The following is a 20,239-nucleotide window of genomic DNA, read 5'->3' as shown; positions in this document are numbered from 1 at the left end:
CACACACACACACACACACACACACACACACACACACACACACACACCAGGTTTGCAGAAAAACTCTGATGTTTTGTTTCTCTGTGCTTAGGTGTCTGTGCCTAGGTTTGCAGTTGGGATTGTAATAGGAAGAAATGGGGAAATGATCAAAAAGATCCAGAATGATGCCGGTGTGAGAATTCAGTTCAAACCAGGTAGGTTTTGATGGTTCTCAGAAGTCCTCAGCATTATGAAGGATTAAAGAACACCTCACAAAACAAGGACTTTGTTATTAGCCCACTTGTGTTCTTTGCTCTCCCTCACCCTCTCTCTCTTTTGCAACATTCTGTTACCAAATTTCCAGTTTAGGTTTGTCCTCTGGTCCCTCATTTCTTTCTGTGGATTTGCTGGCCGGGTCACCCTTCTTGTGCCAGAACACTCTAGCCCAGGAGTGTCCAGGCTTTTTTCTTTTTTTCCTTGGACTAGTAAAATTGGGGGGAATCAACATAGCATTTCCAGTTTTTAATTTTGCCAAGTAAAGACTTAAAAAAAAAAAACTGTTATTTTGCTTTCATAAAATTAAAGATAACTTAAAACCATTAAAAAAATCGTAAAATCAAGGACCGTTCTTTAAATTTTATAAATTTACCTTTACAAGCAAAATCATCTGCAGTGTCTTTATTTCACTCATTTCTCTGAAGATGGGAAAACATCATGATGGACTGCTTCTGGGAAAATACTGCTGTAGCTCAACTCTGTTTTCCTTGGCACTTTTTTTTTTTAAGTTTAATTTAGTTTCTATAGTGATATGTTTTTTAAATGGCTGTAATTGCATAAGAAATGAGTATTGACGTGGATCACGCCAAAAGATGTAGCCGCGCACGTTTCCCTATGCAGAAGATTCCCTGATATGGTGATGTTCTTATTACCCTCTTTGGCACTGGTTGGAACATTGATTGCAAATCAGATTGACGTTTGTTTCCTTCTGAAGTTGGGCTTTTCCTAATCCCATCTCTCACCTTGTTCCACAGATGATGGTATTAGTCCAGAGAGAGCTGCACAGGTCATGGGACCCCCAGAGCGATGCCAGCATGCAGCACATGTCATCAACGAGCTTATTCTTACAGCCCAGGTGGGTCTGGCTCTCTGGAGCTTCAATATCTCACCGGCAGAAGCAGCAGGTGCTACCTGGGGCTCTCGGGGCGACACCCTGGAGCAGTCACCCCCTCTCAAGTCACGGTTTTGGAAACCAGTACTCTTGTCAGTTATCTCCCTCCAAGATTATAGCCATGGGCTTCTCTACATCTGTCTCTTTCCCGCCTTCATTTTTGTTTTTGTTTTCCTGCTAGTTTATTATTCGTCTGCCTTTATTGTCTCAGAATCTAGATTTTTTTTCACAAAGTTCCTGACTATTTAACCTGTTTGTGGGATGTAACAGTGCAGATTGCCCTGTTTCAAACAGTCCAGTGTACCTCGTATAACAGTAAAGTCTCATCTCAGCTTTAGAAGGCACTCCACGTTCTGCCCAAATCCTGACACTGTCTTCATGCACTTGATTCCATGCACGTCTTTCTCTGGAATGGGAGCAGGCTTGTGTGATGCTGTTAGGATACACCTGCCCCCATTGCAAATTGCTCTGGAGAACTACTGTAGCTGGTGGCAGGTTGGCACATCATGTCCCCCAGGTTTGTAGGAAAAGTCTGAGAATAATAGGAGCTGAAGAAAGAAGCCAGAGATTAGAAACCACCATCCCAGCTCCGCCACTTTTCATGTGACCTTCAGCGAGCCTTTGAACTCCTCTTGGTGTAGTTTTTTCAGCAGCAAACCAAGGGGTTTATACCAGGTGATGCACCCCACATGATCCCCTAAGTCATCTGGCGGCACCTGCTGAGGTTACAGGTTTATAGACCCCACCCCCCGCCCCAGATCTCCTGAATCAGAGTATCCAAGAGGGTGGCTTGGATCTCACCCACAGCCCCAGGCAGTTCTTAGGATGAGACAAGTTCAGAGAAGCGTCACTAATTCATCTCTGACATCCTTTTTAGTAGTAAGAACTGATGATCCCAGGACTGCAAAGGCCGTGAGATGATGAGGGGACAGCTTGTCTTTGAGAATCTGTGGCATACCCAGAAAGTTGGCCACGTGTTTGTGTTCTAGCGTAGATCCCTAAAATCACCTTGTTTACTTGTCATTTGTCGCTCATGAAAGCAGAGTGCAACAGAAAGCACTCCAGTGAGCTCGGCTTTGTGCGGGTTTCGATTCTGGGTAAACATTCAGTTTACCCTTCATCGACAGGAGCAGGCTGTGCCGATCGCCTGCTCAGCTTCTCCCTTCCGTGAAGGAGCTCTCAGCTTGCCCAGGTTCGCCTTCAGCCTTTCCAAGATTTTAAATGTTGCTGCTCCAAAGTGACTCAAAGGACAAAGGCTGGAATGGGGTGTTTCGCCCTCGAGTGAAAGGAATCTTCCTCACTTAGGTGTTGGTTGTGGGTTTCGCTCTCTGGTGGGGAAACTGTGAGAATAAGTCGGGAGACTTCTCCAGCCCCGGACCGTGGGCGGATGGGCCTGGCTTGTTCCTCCCTCTCTTGGGGAGCGAGACAGCCCATTTTTCTTTAAAACCCTTTTATTCTTATTGCTGGTTGAACTGCAGGGTGTTCTGACTCTCAGAGCGGTATCTGAATGGTTCTCTGTAGCAACCTTGTCGGGAGAGGGTCAGAAGTCATCCTTGCTACTCATGTGTCACTTTCAAAAGCTCATAGCTCTTCAGCATCTAATATCTGGTTTCTGGTAGGCCCAGCATTGAGAAGAAAACCAGCTCCTGATGCCTGTAGATTAAGGCCCAGTAATTAAAACTCCAGGGATAAGGGCCTTGGGCTTTAGACTTAGGAATTTATAGCTGACTGCCTGCTTTAGTTGGGTGTGTTTGTGCTGTCTATGTAACCACGTGGTTTATCCGCGCACGTCTTCTTGAATGCGCCTGTGATCTGTGTTAATTCGACTTGCAAAGAGCACTTCAGAGTCTGAAATGTGGAAAGGTGCTCAGGTTCTAATGTGTGGCGTTGATTACATCCTGTCACTTAACCTCCTCCCCGGAGATGAAAAATAGTGCTGGTGGCAGTGACAGAAATGTCACCTGAGCTTTGCTTCCTTCCCAGGAAAGAGATGGCTTCGGAGGCCTGGCGGTAGCCAGAGGAAGAGGCCGTGGCCGCGGTGACTGGAGCGTGGGAAACCCTGGTGGCATCCAGGAGATAACCTACACAGTGCCGGCAGATAAGTGCGGCCTCGTCATAGGCAAAGGTAAGAGGCGGTTGCTGGAGTTCGGCGTTCCCCTTCCCGGTGTTTGACCTGAGAGCAGACAGGCCACATCCAATACCTTGGAAGCACAAAGTTCCTTCTGTTTGCTGCCCTTGACTGAGGGGCCAGGTCCGAGGCATCAGCTGCCTTCTGCAGGAACCGTCCTCTGCATGGGCCCTCGTGAATGGGGCAAAGCCAGTACTTCATTACAGCATGTAAACAGATGGTCGGGAAGACCCGCTGACTATGGAAGCAGCTTAGGTTGCTGAGGAGGCACCCTTGAACAGGTGAGGGGCCTCTGAGTGTTTGTCGATCGACTGATTGGTGATTAACTCACCTCCAGGGAGCTTAGAGGAACCGTTAAGATAATTTCCTCAAGCGAAGATTGCTTTCTGACGAGTGCGTCACTTTGTTCCTTACTGGATTTGGGTATTTGTTCTCTATTGACACAACATGTGAAAGTGGTTTTTATCTTTTCAACATATTTACCAAGAGTATCAGGCACCCTGTGGAGGGAAATAAAAATTGATTTGTTAGTTGTTTCTAGGCATTTTAGAGGACGTTGTGTAGAAACCCTCATCAATGGCTAACGTGGCTCCTTCCTGTCCTTCAGCGAAGAGCGAGCGAGAGCAGGCAGGTTTCTAGGCCATTGTTGCTGGCTCACCTGGGCTGGCCTTGACCAAGGAAGGCTGCTGAGAGCAGGTCTGGGGCTCACGGAGCAGTGGGCTTAGCTTCTCTGCTCTCTAAGCAAAGCCTTGACCTGGTGGGAAACTCATGTTCAGCATTGGGTTTTGTATTTGCCTATTTATTCCCTTTGTATGTGTTTGGCAACATATGGAAGAAATAAATACAGTTTTCTCCCTAGAGTTTCCCCAGTTTCTGTGATCACCAGACATCTCTTAGCTGTTGGAGGGGTGCTAGCATCCCGTGGAACCTGACTTGGGAACGTCTTCACCGGCAGAAAGCTGAGGCTGGCGTGGCACGTCCTCACCAGCCGGCACAGGGCTGGGATTCCTTCTGTCCCCCTCATTCACCTCCCAGAATCTGCACTGGGTCCCACTCCTGGACAGTGTGTGTTTTATGCTCTTCTAAAATGTTTCTCTCTTGTATCCGTGTTGTCCCTGGGTGGTTAACCTCTCAGGGGTGTAGGAACGACGTAGGTTTGTTTTAATTTTCTGGCAGGGCGTACATGCTGGGAGGTGTTTAATGGACATTGTTGGCTGCCCAAATGCTGTGATAAGTCAGACGTGCTGCCCAGGCCATCAGCTGGCCTGCTGCCATGAGGTTAAATCCAGCTGATGCCTGGAGTTCAAGAATCAGATCTAGGTTTTTCTGTGCTTTTTGAGAACCGTTTTGTCAACGAGGTTTTCATGGGAAGTGTCGTCTCTAGACCTGGCAGAGCCTTTCTGTCTTCACTGTGATAGTTCCTCCTAGTCAGTGAAACCTCGGTACTCACAGGACAGTCGCTCAGTTTGTCCTCTACAAAGTCATCCTGAGCGATCCCCAGAGGGAGGAGACAGCAGAACGTAGCAATAACTGATGCTGTGTCCTGGTGCTCCAGTAGCAGCCTTGGGAAGCCAGGCTAAGTTTCGTTGAGGCAGGAGCAGGGGCCTTTCTGTAACTCCCCGCCCCAGGGGCTGGGTATGAGGTCTTCCTGTTTCTTGGGAAAGGCGCGGGGTGAGGGGAGCCACACGCAGGCAGGCCCTGCAGCCCTTGGACAGACGCTGCACCTCCCTGGGCCCCTGCTGGATTTCCATGATAAATACAGCAATAGTGACAGATAGTGTGGCCAGCCCTGCTCTTGTCAGCCCAGCCTTTTAGCAGGTTTGATTAATTGCTTTACGATTTCACATCCAGCCGGGGGCCACTGGTGGGTCGCTTCTGCCCCCCGTCAGGTGGAAGAATGGGGCAGGCTGCTGAATGAGCCTGTAGACGGCCACCATGTGCCAAGCTGGCGACCTCCTCTTAAAGGAAGATGAACTTAAATTAACTCCTTCCGGCCCCGTGCAGTTTTGCGGTGCCTCCTCACCTTATTAGCATAGGCCTGCGGCCTCAGGGAGGAGTCTGGGGCTGCTGGTCCAAGTGCCTGATGGAGGGGAGCCGGTCTGGGCCCGTGGGGACCGAGTGGTCTGGGCAGAGGGTGGGGTGGGGGTCCCTTCAAGTGCTGGGAGTGCAGTGGGAAGGTCTCCTCCTGCTCTCGGCTCCTCGGCGCTCCCTAAGAACACTCTTGCCTAGGAGCCAAGCTGCTGGCTTTTCATGATGCCAAGGAGGTAGAATTCATGACCTGAGTGAAGGTGGGTAGTTGTGGGGCTGGGGGGGGCTTGCGCGTACGGGGAAGCTGCTGAAGACTCTCTGTGACTCTTGCCTCGGCTGGTGCTGCCCCTGAGACCACGTGTTTGCTCAAGGCTCAAGGTGTAGACAGCACAGGGACCCCTCCCCTAAACTCAGCAGATCTTTAGGAAAACCATGCATACAACACTGTGGTCTGCTGGGCTGTTCTTTTTCTTAATTTGCTTTTAAATTTAAAACTACCCTAAACCGAGCTAACATCCTGCCCAGACTAACGTTTGAACCAAGCTTTCTTGAATGCTGACTGTCTCCTGGTTTCCTTACTATCATGTAAGGGCCGCTCACACTTCCTTCAGGAAGAATGACCGGACCCAGGCTCCACCTTTGCATCCTGACCCTCGTAGAATCCCATCGTGCTTTCCGGATGAGATGAGCCGTGCCTGCTCTTGGTGTCCCTTACCTACCTGCTCCTCGATGCTTTTGTTCAGACGTGGCTTTCCAGCAGGGCCGGTGGAGGGCAGGTTGGGAGTTTGAAGGATTGTGGACGTGTTACAATGAAACGAGAAATGTCACTGCAGCTTAGTTTCGACTCTGGGTGGGGAGGGGTGACACAGAGACTGGCCTTTAGTCTTCGTTTTGACCCTTTGGGGCTCCCTGGTATCCTGCGTCAGATTTTATACACATCGTATTTTTCCAGTTCTGCGGAACTCTGTGCTCCAAGTTTTCCTTGAATTCTGGCTCCGCCACCCCAATTGAGCAGAGCTGATCTGTAAGTTCGGTGAAATTTGAAGAGAAGAATCAAACCATTGTTACACTGGTGGAGCTTTTGTTACGCAAATTTCATTAAGAGACTGGGACTCTCACAGGTTTTTCAAAGAGTCCAACTACGTTTTCATTAGCCCCACTCCACCCAGGCCTCTGTGACCTCCATTCTCAGGCTGCCGCTCTGTCTAGGCCTGTCCCCCACCCACAGAGGAAGAAGAGACTTGAGAAGAGACAGGATGGCATATTAAAGGCTTGAGTGGGCTCTGGGTATTGTTGGGGCCTGTGGCCGTCTGTTTGACCTGTGGAGGGCGGGAGACAGCAGTGCGGTGGCCCACACCGGGCCTGAAGGCCCGCATTGTGCCATGGAGGGGCCATCAGGTCACCATTCTCATGCTGAGAAGGATGGAGTGCCTTCTCCGGAGCTGAGCTCACTGTGTGCAGATCTGTGGGCCAAGGCCCAGACCTGGTTTCTGGGCCACTCCAGGCCTCTGCATAGGACACTGAGATGGAGACCAGCTGGTGCCACACTGAGATGGAGACCAGCTTTGCTTCACAAGTCTGGCTTCACAAATGAGACAGCTCTGGTTTTTACAAGAGCTGTTTTAAAGTATAAATGGAAAGTCCTTGTCTACTCTTAGGACGAGCACTGGTGTGCAGAAAATACCCATTCCTCCTCCGGAGGAGAGAACTGTAGTCACCTACTCTTCTGTGTCCTGCCCGCAGGGGGTGAGAACATCAAAAGCATAAACCAGCATTCGGGAGCGCACGTGGAGCTTCAGCGGAACCCGCCTCCCAGCACGGACCCCAGCCTGCGGATGTTCACCATCAGGGGGCTTCCTCAGCAGATCGAGCTGGCCAGACACCTCATCGATGAGAAAGTGGGCGTACGTACGAGGTCCTTTCCCCACCTGGGAGATAGGAGCTGGGCTTTCATTTGGATGTCCAAGGCGCCTGTTTCTCCCCAGAACCTTGTACTTCCTGTGGCTCTTGGTCCTCACGTGATGTGAGGGCAACAGCCCCCTCCCACATTGCTGAGGGGGAAGGTCGGGGCGCAGGGACACCAGGGCCAGGCCCAGACGCGCAGAGCTCGCCCAGGCCACCGCAGCTCAGGCCCCGAGCCGTTGGCCCTGCAGGCGTAGATGAGCAGCCAGGGCCGGCAGCCTTCCCCCAGCACCGCCCGGCGGCCAGCCCTGCAGGCAGCGTTCATTGACTCTGGCTTTAGTTTCAGGCACCTCAAAGCAGATAAAGAAAGGGAGTGTTGATGGAGGACAGATGGGCCACTGCTCACCTCAAAGGGGACGTAGAAGGGCAGAAAGCCGTGGGCCAGCCTGAATTGACGGGACAGTCAGCAGGTCGGTCCCTACCCCCAGGGCGACACGCTAGGGCAGTTGTGGTGGTGCCGGTATTGGCTGTGTGGTGGTGTCGGTTGCTCAAGGGGCAGAAGCTGTTTCTGCAAGTAAAGCCCACTGTGGGCAAGGAAGGCTAGTGCGAGTGCCACAGGGCATCTTCACTTCACTTGTCTCTCTCCCCGAAAGCTGTGGTTTGCCTCGGGGTGGGCCTGGGCAGAGGGTGCAGGCGCAGCCGACAGGAGGTGAGAGTTCCCTCTGTGTCCTGACAGGGTGCCAGTCTCGGAGCGCCTGGAGCCTTCGCACAGGGCCCCTTCAGCCAGCCACCTGCCGCGCCACATCAGAAGTGAGTCTTTTCTTGACTGGAAGAACTCACTGCCCCCAAGGGGTCCTCCTTTTCCAGCTACTTCCAGGGAGTGCCAGCCGAAAGCCGCAAGTTCTGGGCGTGGGCAGGACTCCTCTCCTTCTCTCTTACTGGTGGTCCCTCTGGCCTGTCTGTTGCTCAGTGACCAGTGCTGGGGCGAGAGCCTTCCCAGAGGGTGGAGGGTCTTGTGGTCCCGCCAGCATCCCCTAGGAGAGCTCACCGCCCTGGGGCTGGGTGGCCGGAGGGTTTTTGTTTGTTTGTTTTTGCAAAAGCCGTTGTATTGTCTTTATTTGTTTTCCACTTTTTTTAGCACCTTTCCTCCGAGGAGCTCAGGGTGCTTCCCAAACATGGCCGCTAAAGTGAACGGAAGCCCTCACAGCGCGCCTGTGAGGTGGGTGGGCCGCCTTTACTCCGCCCTGCTGCGTCTCCAGCAGAGGGCGCTGTGCTTGCCGCGGGGGTGGGCGCAGGGGCTGGGGGGTGGGGTGCGGCCTGCCCTGGAATGAGTCCTCTTGTCCTCCGCAGTGGTCCTCCGGCCTTCCTGACCCAGGGCTGGGGCAGCACCTACCAGGCGTGGCAGCAGCCCACACAGCAGGTTCCAAGTAAGTGACTCGGGAGGAGGTGGGATGCCCCCCGGGACAGGCCTGCTGGGCTCATCTCCAGCTGGGCGGGGACAGGGGGCCCGCCTCTCTCCTGGCCCACCTTCTCAGCAGCAGCCTTCCGTCACTCTGGTCCCCCAGAAACGGGTCCGAAAGGCCTGTGGGCCCTGAGAGTGTGGTTTGACCTGAGCCCCTTCCACCGCTGCAGCCTCTTCAAGCAGCCCCGCCTAATGGGTGCCCCGCCTGCTCCCCTCCTCTGGCCTCAAGGTGGCCTTCTCCCTCTCTCCTCCCCAGCACCATCTTAAAAAGGATTCTCTATCTCCCGAACTTCCAGAAAGCGCATGATTAGAGAATTTGCTCTCTAAGAAAACTGATTGTAAAAGAGAAGGTTCTCGTTGGAATTAAACCCCCTCCCACTCTCTGGCCCCCACGTCAGCTTCAGGAGTCATCCTTGAGTTTTACTGCTGGTAGAGCCCATCTTGCACAGCCTTCCAAACAAAAACAAAAACAAAACAAAAACCTTCCCTTAGGTTCTTTTGACGTCTGAAGGGCCAGCCTGGTGGTGTTTGGAAAGCGCTGTTCAGCACATCTGCAGGCTCCCCTCGGAGCGCCAGGCTGCAGGACGCGTGCTGCAGCTTTGCCCACAAGGGGCTGGGCCCGGGGTTCCACCCCTTTCTCCTTGAGCAGAGTGCTGGGTGTGAGACCCTGCCCCGGGGCGCCTGGTCAGGTTCACAGCTGGAGAAGCCCCCCCACGCTTCGCTTCGGGAGTAGTGCTGGGCAGCCTGAGGCATGTCCCTGCTTCTCTAGGGCTCCAGTTCTGTCATCTGTGAAATGAAGGGTTTGGGTTTGATTTCTAAAGTACTTGTGAGCTCTGAAATTGCATGGTTGTGTTTGTTCCCTCTCTTCCCCCTTTCTTACGAAATAACTTAAACGTGCAGAATATCTTAAAGAACTTCACCACGAACACCTACACACCACCCAGATTCCACCCTACCCATTTCACTGTGCTCACTTAGCCCGCAGCCCGGGCATGTTTCGCTTCCTCCTGTTCCATCAGAGAGCACCCCGAGGGTGGGAGGTGACCCAGATAGGGTTCCCCAGTGCCCATCGCCCAGGACAGAGGACCTGGGAGAAGCCCTAGACTGTGGGGAGGCTTTGCGTTGAAGCTGCAGGGGACACGTCCACCTCCGTGCAGGGGGCAGTTCCCGCAGAGCCCGCCCCGCTGCCTCCTCAGGCTAGGCGGGCGAGGAGTTGGCAAAGGTACGTGGGCTGAGCGAGAGAAAACGCAGCTAGCGCCTGCGCCGTGCACCACGCACCAGCCTTCACCTGTGGTGTTGCTTGGTTCACTCGGGAGAATGGAGAAGTGGTTTGGGTCCGAAGAAAAATCCCACTTGCCCACAGCCTCCGTGTCTGAGGGGGCAGTTCCTGCTGCCGCGTTGCCCAGGCCTTGCCTTCTCCTGGTGCCAGCGTCCAGCTCCGAGTCCCGTCCTGCCGCAGCGCGGGGAGGAGGGGTCCCCACACACACCGACTGTCCTCGTGCCTGCGCCCCTCCTCAGCCTTGAGGAAATTAACTCTTGGGGAAAGCATTGTGCCGTGAAATGTGTTTTTGAGCACGTCCTTCCTGCCTGCTGCAGGCTGTGATTCTAACCGAAAAGAAGGACGTGCCGGCGGGGGGTGCCCTTGGCAGAAGGAGGGTCCCAACTTCCAGCTGTGGTCAAGTCTTTTAAACACTACCCGCCCCCCGTGCCCCTGGGCAGGCTGCTGCTCTGCTCCCCACAGCCCAGCCTTTCTGCCCCCAGTGATGTGGAGAGGAGGGCGGGGACGACCCCCGACACGTCCTCGCCCTCACCCCGGACAGGCGCGAGGCTGGGGGTCAGGTGTGTACCCCGTCTTCTGTCGTCACCTTGAGCGCAGTCTCTGGACACTTCCCCTGTGTGTCCCCTGTAGTTCTCGTCGTGCAAAGGCAAAGCCATCAGTCCTTGAACAGAAGGGCCAGGGAAAGGGAGTGGTCAGCGCCATTCGGATTCTTTGTCGGTTTGCAGGCCAATCCAGGGAGCCGCAGACAGCACTCTGGCCCCAGGGGCTCTGCTCGTGGCAGCCCAGAGTCCCCGACTGAAGGGAGTTGAGGCCCTGCCTGCTGGTCGCCCTTGCGGGGCAGCTGTCTGCCAGCCCCAGCCTCGCTGGCCTGGGTGGAGGCCCTCTTGGGGGTCGGCCTGGCTCCTCCCCCAGCCCCCCACCCCGGGCCACAGGGGCAAGGAAGTGAGTGCAGAGAGCAGGGCCTGGAGCCTGCGGGCTGGGCCCGAGGCCCCGGGAGCCCGGAGGCCTGACTGCTTTTGTGTTCTTCGCCCAGGCCAGCAGAGCCAGCCGCAGAGCAGCCAGCCCGACTACAGCAAGGCCTGGGAAGACTATTACAGAAAACAGAGTGAGTGCGCTGGTCCTTCTTAACAAGCGGCTCCCCGGCCACACAGCCCCCAGGACTGTAGACCTCAGAGGCCGTGGCTCCCTGGCCCCTTTTTCTCTTTCCTGCTTTCCCTGTGTGAGTCGGATCTCTGCGTCCACCTTTGCCACCCTCTCCCCACGTGTGCCTGTGAGGGGAGACGCGCGGTCGTCCTTTGCCGTCCTCCAGTCCTCGCGCTTCTCTCCTGGACTCTAAAGGGCCCGGAAGGGCATGGCACCTACCCTCAGGGACAGTCCCGGCCTTGGCCGTCCACTTGAGAACCACCGGGTTAGGACTCAGACCAGCCGGGAGCCGTTTCCTGACTGCCTTGCGGTTTTGCCGCTGCCCGGCTCTAAGCCCGCTTCAGGACAGGTGAAGAGGAAGGGCGCGGTGAGACTCAGAGCAGGGAGTCCGGGGTCCGAGCGGGTGCTGAGTTGCTTTTCTTCCAAAGTAAGCTCTTTTCCTAACTGTGCCAGTTTTCTTAACTAAGCCAGTCTTTTTAAAAAGAGGAGGAAACCTAATCACAACCAAAAACAAAAAAAAATACCCTAAGTGAATCATTTAAAATTAGTACTAAGGTCTCTGGTGTGAATCCCAAAACTGCTGAACCAGAATGTTTGGGTATTGTTGGAAGGAGGTGTCTCACGTATCTTGAGTCTGAAGGGTGTTACTTGCTAGTTGGAAGAGCTCAGGTCATAGGCCGTCAAAGAAATGTTCACCCTGTGTTTGGGATCATTACCAGGTCAGTACCCTTCTGGGGGCCAGGGTGGGGGTCAGGGAGGTCACCGTCACCTGGAGCACCTGGTGAAAGTCTTCCCAGAGCCCCCCATCCAGATTCCCAGACACGCGTGGGCCGGGATGCCCCGCGCAGGTGCACACACCCCCGTGCGGGGCACCCGCTTTCTCGCCCTCCCTCCTCCCCCTCCGGCCTAGGGCACTGACTGGGAGCCGGCAGGACAGGCAGACAGATGCAGAGAATGTGATTCTGGAGAGAGAAGACAGACACGAAGGTCTTGCAGGAGTGGAGCGGGGGCCGGCCGAGGAGAGGCTGATAACCGCGCTTTCTGCAGCAGTGCTCGGGCAGAGCAGTCCTGGCGCAGCTCGCTGAGGGGTCTGGAGGGAGAGCGTGAGCATCGGGCGCTTGTCCCGGATGCCCCCGAGGCTTTGGGAAGGGATCCTTCCAGGCTGACGGTGTCTTTGCCTCCCACAGGCGCGTCCCTGCTCCCAGTAACCCTGCTTTGCTTTGTCCATCAGGTCACGCCGCCAGCGCCGCTCCTCAGGCCAGCTCCCCGCCGGACTACACAATGGCCTGGGCGGAGTATTACAGACAGCAGGTCGCGTTCTACGGGCAGACATTAGGGCAGGCTCAGGCCCACAGCCAGGTCTGTAGCCGATGCAGCACCGCCAAGACTTCCCAGGCCAACCCCGACCCCCCCCCACCCCAGCCTTCTGCGTGTGCCTGACCCTGGGGCCTGAGCACAGGGGGAACCACGTGGGCCCCGGCACTGCTCAGCACGGCCGCCGTCTGCAGAGCACCCCGCGGCAGCCTCCCTGGCCCCCTCCTCGCCCCAGACAGGACAGGTTTGAGCCAAGTGGGAGAACTGTTTGGGCAGAGCCCCTACCGGGACGAGCCTGATCTTCCCTCAAATCCAGACCCAGAGCGCGGTGCTGAGTGGCACTCAGTTTCCTCCTCTGGGCCCCAGGTCTCCCAGCTATAAAGGAGCGTGCCGAACTTAGCTGACCCTGGGCAAGCGTGGCACCAGCTAGGGAGTAAGACCAGCGCTGGGGCCACTCCCCAGGCCTGTTCTTGAAAAGGGTGGTGTGTCACGCTTGTCCCCGGGCAGCAGAGAGGGGCAGCAGGAGTAGGGCTAGTCCACACCCTCTGAAGGCTGGGCCCTGCCTGGAAGCCTGGAGGGCTCTGTCTAATCAGAGGCCCAGAATGGTTTTCTTATAAATGCACGAAGAGGACCAACTGCTCCCGCAGGTCACATCTCAGGTGCATTTTTCAGGCCATCAGTGCTGACTGATGCCAGTCTGGCCCCTATGGACAGTGTGTCAGTTACCACAGGCCCTGGACCCAAGGCCAGTCGTTCACCTCACTGCCCAAATGGCCCTCTGGGCCTGGGCCTGGTGGGAACAGGTGGCGGGGTGGTAGGTGACTGAGAAGAGGCATCACTCGCTCGCTCCCCTCTCCCCGCCCAGCATCCCCTGTGGAAAGAGGTGCCCCGGGGCCTCCTGTACGAGAGAGGTTTTTGTCTGGGCCAGATCCCATGACGAGGCCCGGAAGGATGGCGCGTGCCCGCGGGCGTGCGTGCGTGCGTGCATGTGTGTCAGCTCCTGTCACCTCCCTGCAGACAGCCCCCGACCTCAGGCCAGCACTTGAGAACTCGCCGTCAGACTAACTGCTCTCCCCCTTCCTTCCACAGGAACAGTAGGACAGTGGCCTGCAGCCCCCTTTCCCCGCCGCCCCCGAAACCATTGTGAGCAAAACCTATTTGTAACAGAGGTTTTTAGATGTGCAAACCTTTTGATGAAGAACCTTTGTTTTGTTCTGTGAAACACTATATTTAGATTAACAGAATTTTTCTAAAAATCGGGAAAATCAGTTACTAAAAATTGCTGATAATTTTTGTTTTGTTATTTTTGTTTGTTACTTCAAATGTGTAAGCTCTGGGATTCCTTTTGGAGCAATACCTGCAAATTCGGGCACCAGAATGTGCCGCAGAGCAGTGACATTTCAACATGGTGTGTTTTTGTTTTGTTTTGTTTGCATGTCTTTTTATTTACAGTTTTTTCTGTTGCAACAGAAAGTGGCTTGGAAGTCTTAGGTGGCTTGTAACAAATTCTTTAAAAAAATTTTTAAACAGTATTTAAATATTCTTAAATGTGTAAATTCATTAAATGTTTTACTTCTAATTTCTTGTATCTTGGCTGTCTGGTTTTATTGCATTTTTTAAAAAACTGAACTATTATGTATTGTAATTAATTATGTGAATTCTGAATTGAGACAGATAATTGTATTGCTGTCCAACAGGGCTCGGGAGGGGGCATTTTATAGGGTTTGTATAATTTCTAGAGTTCTAAAGGGGTAATAATATAAAAATGTGTTTGTGTGTTTAGCAGACGTTTTTTCATGTCTCCATGACCTACCGATTGCAATTGTGTATCTAAGACCTCCAAGCTTGTTTTAAAAACAAAACAAAAAAACCTTTCTCTATTCTCTCAGAAATATAAATACTGTTATTTTTAATATTAAAAATAAATTCAATATAACTTTTAACAAACACTGTGGAACATTAAACCGCATAAAAATGTAGTAACTATTTTTTAATTCCAAGGTGTTTTTTGCTTTTTTCTTTTAAATATTTTCTTAATATTTGTCAAATTAACTAGATGAATAAATAAATCTAGCATTAACCACAATATGAATTAAATAATTTTGATTTAATAAAAGGGATAATATGATTTCCAGTGTTTACTGTAGCGTATCTTGTACAGATAACATGTATTTTTAAAGGAAAGAAAAACGGAATTGAAGCTATTTTTTCTTGCGTTTTTCAATTGACCTGGGGGACATTCCGTTTGAGATATACTGAAGTTACAGTGTCTGGGGTTTTTCTCCTTATTTTCCTTATAATGCTTGAAATGTCTAACTATTAAAAAAGGCAATTGGAAAATGTTATGCATGTTGTTTTTTAAAAAAGGTGTTGTTTTTATTGGACTGACAATTCATTTTACACTCTACGTAATAAAATTTCCACAAGACATCTTGTGGGCAAAGTACTTTTCGTCTGTTTGCGCTCCGTTTGCTTGTCCCTCCCGCTGCCCCTCCCGCTGCCCCTGACACAAAGGCGAGGATTCTGGCCGCTCTTGGCCGATCGTCTTGTGCTATGTCGGCCCGACCTAGCTGGGGCACAGCCTACGTCTGTAGCCACTTCGTTAAGTTAATTTTATCTTCACGGCTTTGTATAATCTAACGGTTTAACTCGAGAGCCTTGGTTACCTCAGCCCCTCTTACCTGTCACATCTGCTCATCTCTTGATGTGGGTGAGACACCAAGAAGTCAACCACGAGGTTCCTTGCGCAGAGGTGCTGCCATCCCAAGTGGAGCTGGAAGATTCACTGAAGGGGGTCAGCGCGGCTCGCCCTCTCCCTTCCACACACCTCCCCACACGTGCGCCTGAGAAGTGGGGACCGAAGCAGTCAGTCTGGCCTGCAGCCTGCTCCCTCCCTGTGTGGGTGCTGTTTACTCTCAGGCCTGGACCGGCTGTGGGACCCTGAGCTGCTGAAGAGAGCTGGAAAGTGCCGGCGACTGTGCTCATTTTGTTTCACTGTTTTCATTAAGGAAACAAAAAGGGGGTGTCCTTACCCATAGGTTGAAACCACCGTGGAGGGTCCTGTGGTTTCAGGACACACGGGGACAGTGTGGGCCCTGGACTGCAGGGTTATTGAGGAGCAAAGGAGATCGGCCTTCGACTCCTTCTTTTCCTGCTTCCTTGCCCGTTGATGGAAGCAGCCGGCTTTGAGCACAGCTCTCCCCTTGACTGTGAACGTGCCCTGCCTCTGCCGCTCGCTGTACACGGAGGCCTCTCTTCATTCAGACACAGTGCTGCTAGGAGGATCCTGTTAGAACCCTCCTTATGGCTCATTCTCATGTGTGTGTTTCCAGTTCTGGTCCCTTTTCTTTTCTCTACCCCAGGCTCTAAGAGGAGGGGAAAAAAAGCATCTGTGGCTTCTTTAGGCCAAAAAGGGGTATGGAGAGCGGCCCATCTGCAGCCATTCTGAGGCCTGTTGAGAGCCGGAAGATAAAAAGGAGATGTGGCATCTTTAACTACACCTCTAGAGAATCGAGGTTGACGTTGAGAAATTGAATAGTAAAAGCCACTTGGAAGGAAGGAGGGGTCGAGCCAGAGGAGGGCATAAACGCTGATGATGGGAAAGGGAATTAGGGAGAGGGCATTACAGAGAAGGCTTCCTTCTAATTCATCTTCCAAGCTCTGTGCCAAAACAGCATTTGGCATGGTTCACAGGGAGCGACTGTGTGATAATGAACCCTAAGGTGTCCCTTAATTGAAGACTGAGCATTGCGGTTTGTGCCAAGAGTCATAAATGGTGCAGGCTTGCAGGAGGACGCATTTTCTTAAATGTATCGGTGAGTACAGATTAGCGCTTGTCCCCAGTGAAATGCCCATACTATAAATTATGGAAATCTCTCTCTCTCTCTCTCTCTCTCTCTCTCTCTCTGTCTGTCTGTCTCTCTCTCTCTCTCTCTCCCTCTCTGATGCAGCCTTTTATTGAGGCACGGGGGAGGAGAGGCGGGGTGCAGTCCAGCAGGAGGCTGGGGGAAAAGTTTGCAAGCATATGAAATTTGGCCTCTCATTAACATGGCGCCCACGGAAGATGGTTTTCATCAGCAGTCTGGTGTCCTGGAAGGCTGAAGTGCTTGAAATGTACCAAGTTCAGCGATTGTGTTCCATTAAGAAAGCTGCATGGTCATCACGGAAGGGACAGTGTGTGTGTTGGGGGAGGCAGGGGAGGAGGGCGGGTGCCCAGTCTGTCTGCAGAACTCTCACCCCACCTCCCATACTCCATCACACTTGCATGCTCGAGCTCTGCCAGCCGCCCAAGCTCCGGATCCAAAGACCCAGCTGGGCTGTTCCCAACCCACCCAAGAGTTTGGGCCGAGGGCGGGGAGTCCGCCAGTCAGTGTGAAACCAGAGACTAACCCTGGTCTCAGGTAGGAGGTGCAGTCTTCCCAGTGTCCCTCTCAAGTGGTGACCATCCATGATGTCCTCCTGCAGCCCCCACTGTCAGGTTGGCTGGGGTACAGATGGCGTGTTGCAGGGCTTGGTCCAAGAGGGAGTTTGGACGCCACGGGGCCTCAGCCTCTAGCTGGCTACGGCAGCACTGTTTCCCGAGCCCACTTCTGGCCCACTGGGGCCCAGCTGGGGTTTTTAAGATGGGCTAATGCAAATGGCCCTGATAGACTCTTCGAGATTAATGGCCAGAAAGTGGGTTGACGCTCAGTTCCGCGGGGCGTGCCGGTCCTGGGTCCGCATCTTGGGTGGGTGGAAGGGCAAGTGAAGACAGCCCTGAAACAATGGGAATCTTCGCTGGCCTTTGTCTTGAGGGCCTTTTAGTAGCATCTACCAAGAAGGTTCTGGCCCTTCCCAGGCATCTCCTTTGCTAGGGTTCTAGGGTGGTAGGGTGGTAGGCAGGTTCTAGGGTGGTAGGGTGGTAGGCAGGTTCTAGGGTGGTAGGGTGGTAGGCAGGTCTGTTCTTCCCGTTTCACAGACGAGGGCTCAGAGTCCAAAGCTAAGTCAATTGCCCTTATCCACACAAGTACGTGGGGTTCTGGGCCAAGTTCAGTGCTGCCCTTCACCTAGGACTTCAACAGAGAGCATCACGATTGCCCACAGGGGGCTCATGGCCAAGCAGGGGGACACGGCCATCGCCACCAAGTGAGACAGTTGATAGGATGAGGACACGGCCCTAAAAGTTAGTGCCGTGTGCCAACCACGGGTCAGGCCCTGTCACTGCATTGCAGTCAATCATCATCTCTGATTCTGTATTTGCAAATTCACCTACTCACTAAAATTTATTTATAACCTTAAAATCAACACTCACCACACTTCTGTGGTCATTCCCAGAAAAGAAAAAAAAAAAAAAAATTGAGTCGCCTGCTGCTCGCATTCCCAGCTGAAATGAACCAGGCAAACGGTCTGCCTTCCCGTTCCAGCTCCTGTTCCAAGCAAGGGTCCTCCCGGCAGTCTCTTTAGTGCCGTGTGTTTTGCATTTTTGTGCTTTCCCTTGGTTATTTTGCGTTTAAAATGACCCCTAAGCCTAGTGCTGTCTAATGATGTCCTTTACAGAGAAGACACAGGTGTTAGACAAGCTTTGCTCAAGCGTGAGTTATAATGCTGCTGGCTGAGAGTTCAACATTAATGAATCGACAATATATATTAAATAAGATGGCTTTAAACAGAAACACACATAAAGCAAAGTTATGTGCTGGTTGGTTGGTGAAAAAATGCGGTGAGCCTGTATTTCCCTGAGGAGCAAGGGTTCAGTATTCGCTGGTCCAGTTTCTCTGCAACTTTATAGAAAATCACACAGCAAGTAACAAGAACGACCAACACCTTACTCTCCCGTAAGAGCCTCATGGCCCTGGGGACCCACCTGGGAGATGAGGAAACAGGTTTGAACAGGTTCTTGCCAGAGTCCTGGCTATGGAGGCGACAGAGCAGGGCTCAGCCCTCCGTCGGACTGCAAAACCGGCCCACTTTGCCACTCCCGAGGACAGAAACGGACACGTATGCGAGGGACACCTAAGTTGGTTCTAGAGGGACCTAACGGGTTCAGCCCACGGTGGGGCACAGACTGGAAGATTTAAAGGTACAAACCCAAGCTCCACTACTCAACAGTTTCCTTATCTGCAGCGGGAATAATAACTACCTCCTCGATCACAATGACGCGTATGTAAAGCCCTTGACACCTGGCTTATCATAAGCTCTCACACAGTGGTAGCTCGTAGTAGTAACTGAGTCCAGGGCTTCTGACTGCTTTGGTGGCTTCTTCTGCTCCCCTCTGAGCACCAGGACAGACCGTGTGACCTGAAACAAATGTCAGCCTCAGCACGAACCCTCTAAGCTTCTCCTGGGCTCCGTTGGTCCCCCCAGAGCACATGATCTCAGGTCCAGCTCGCTGGTCCCCTGAGGTCCGGGCAGCTAGGCCATTAGAAAGGAGCTGCCCCCGAGGGGTGGTTGAGGACCAGGCCCACCCCTGACCCCAACACACAGGTGGGTGGGTGACGGCTTGGGCCAGTTGTTCAGTGATTCCAGGCTGCTCAGTATTGGCCCACAAGATGCCGTTTAAGGAAACCCTCTACGGGAATGCCCTGGTGGTCCAGCGGTTACGACTCGGCGGTGCCACTGCCAGGCCTGGGTTCAATCCCTTGTCGGGGGACTAAGATCCCTCAAGCTGCACGGCACGGCCAAAAAAATTAAAAATAATAACAAGGAAAACCTTTTCAAGCACATCAAAAAGGAATATGTGATCCTTTGGTCTCTCCCTCTTGCATCAGATTCTCTAATCCTGACTTAGCTGGGAAGCAGGTACCTTGGCCCCTGAGCAGGGACCTGAGCCCCCCACCTGTCCCAGCTGTCACTCACTGCCAGCCACTCTGCTGCATTCTGACCAAGCCCCCAACGTCCCCGTATCTTCCATTCACTGGGGTGTGGTCAGATGCTTGCAGCTGCAGCTCTGTGTTTAAGAGAAGGATGACGATCAAGATTGGGTGCGGACAGGACAGGGATCATAGTTCTGTCCTGGGGCTTGATGTCATGCCACGAGGTCACCTGTCTGAGCGTATTTACTGAAAGGTTCTTCCCCAGACCTGCCTTTTCCTCAGTCAAGGGGAGACAGCGAGCAGCTGCGGCATCCACAGTCCTGGCTTTTGTTCCCTGCTTGGATGTCTCACTTGCTCTGTGACGAGCAGATCACGTCTCTTCATCTCAGTTTGTCTTCGGGAACCAGACCACACCAGTGGTTTCCAAATTGTGTTAGTGTTCCCCAGTTGTTCAATTCCAGTTCCAATAAAATGCATTAAATGTCTTTAAACATTTTCCATTATAATGTTTTGAAACACCATGCACTCAAGTATGTTATATGCTGAATTTCCATTTGTTCAATCTGCTTGTCTATCTTTGTGTCAATGCAATGCTATCTTAATTAGTGTACATTTATAGTGAGTCCTTCAACTTTCTTGTTCTTCAGTATTGCCCCGGCTATTCTCAGCTCTTTGCATTTCCATAAAAATTTGAGAAGCAGTTTATCAATCCCCTACTCCCCACAAAAATGACTTTAAAGCTACTGGGATTCTGACTGGGATTGCACTGAATCTATGGGAAGAACTGACAACCTAAAAATATTGAGTCTTCCTATCCATGTATGTGGTATATCCCTATCTCTTGTTTAATTCTTTGATTTCTCTCTATAATTTTAGTAGTTTTCGGTATAGAGGTCTTACACACCTTTCTTTCCATTGACTCCCAGGTTTTTTTGATATTTTGCTGTTATCGAAAATGGTATTTAAAAAAAAAAAAAAAGTCATGGGACTTCCTTGCTGGCACAGTGGTTGAGAAACTGCCTGCCAATGCAGGGGACACGGGTTC

At 52.4% G+C, this 20,239-nt stretch overlaps 1 protein-coding gene across 6 annotated transcripts in view; it reads left to right on the top strand.

Annotated features, from left to right (window-relative positions):
* Positions 1 to 14,849, top strand: part of FUBP3 (far upstream element binding protein 3) — a 49,392-nt gene extending 34,543 nt beyond the window's left edge. For 5 of the 6 annotated variants that reach the window (XM_027104522.1, XM_027104523.1, XM_027104527.1 and 2 more), the window contains 10 exons: positions 92 to 194; positions 1,011 to 1,111; positions 3,131 to 3,272; positions 7,047 to 7,207; positions 7,942 to 8,015; positions 8,344 to 8,424; positions 8,556 to 8,632; positions 10,980 to 11,051; positions 12,321 to 12,448; positions 13,493 to 14,849. In XM_027104522.1, coding sequence (XP_026960323.1) covers positions 92 to 194; positions 1,011 to 1,111; positions 3,131 to 3,272; positions 7,047 to 7,207; positions 7,942 to 8,015; positions 8,344 to 8,424; positions 8,556 to 8,632; positions 10,980 to 11,051; positions 12,321 to 12,448; positions 13,493 to 13,501 — 948 coding nt within the window. In that variant the 3' untranslated portion in view covers positions 13,502 to 14,849. The remainder of the gene's footprint in view (positions 1 to 91; positions 195 to 1,010; positions 1,112 to 3,130; positions 3,273 to 7,046; positions 7,208 to 7,941; positions 8,016 to 8,343; positions 8,425 to 8,555; positions 8,633 to 10,979; positions 11,052 to 12,320; positions 12,449 to 13,492) is intronic. The other variant, XM_027104525.1, reaches the window with a different exon arrangement.
* Positions 14,850 to 20,239: the final 5,390 nt, after the last annotated feature.

The sequence above is a fragment of the Aethalodelphis obliquidens genome, unplaced genomic scaffold, assembly GCF_003676395.1.
Source record: "Aethalodelphis obliquidens isolate GAN/ISIS:26980383/991018 unplaced genomic scaffold, ASM367639v1 scaffold7, whole genome shotgun sequence".
Lineage (NCBI taxonomy): Eukaryota > Metazoa > Chordata > Mammalia > Artiodactyla > Delphinidae > Aethalodelphis > Aethalodelphis obliquidens.
Note: the sequence above shows the minus strand (reverse complement) of the source record. Positions and strands in the feature narration are given on the sequence as shown.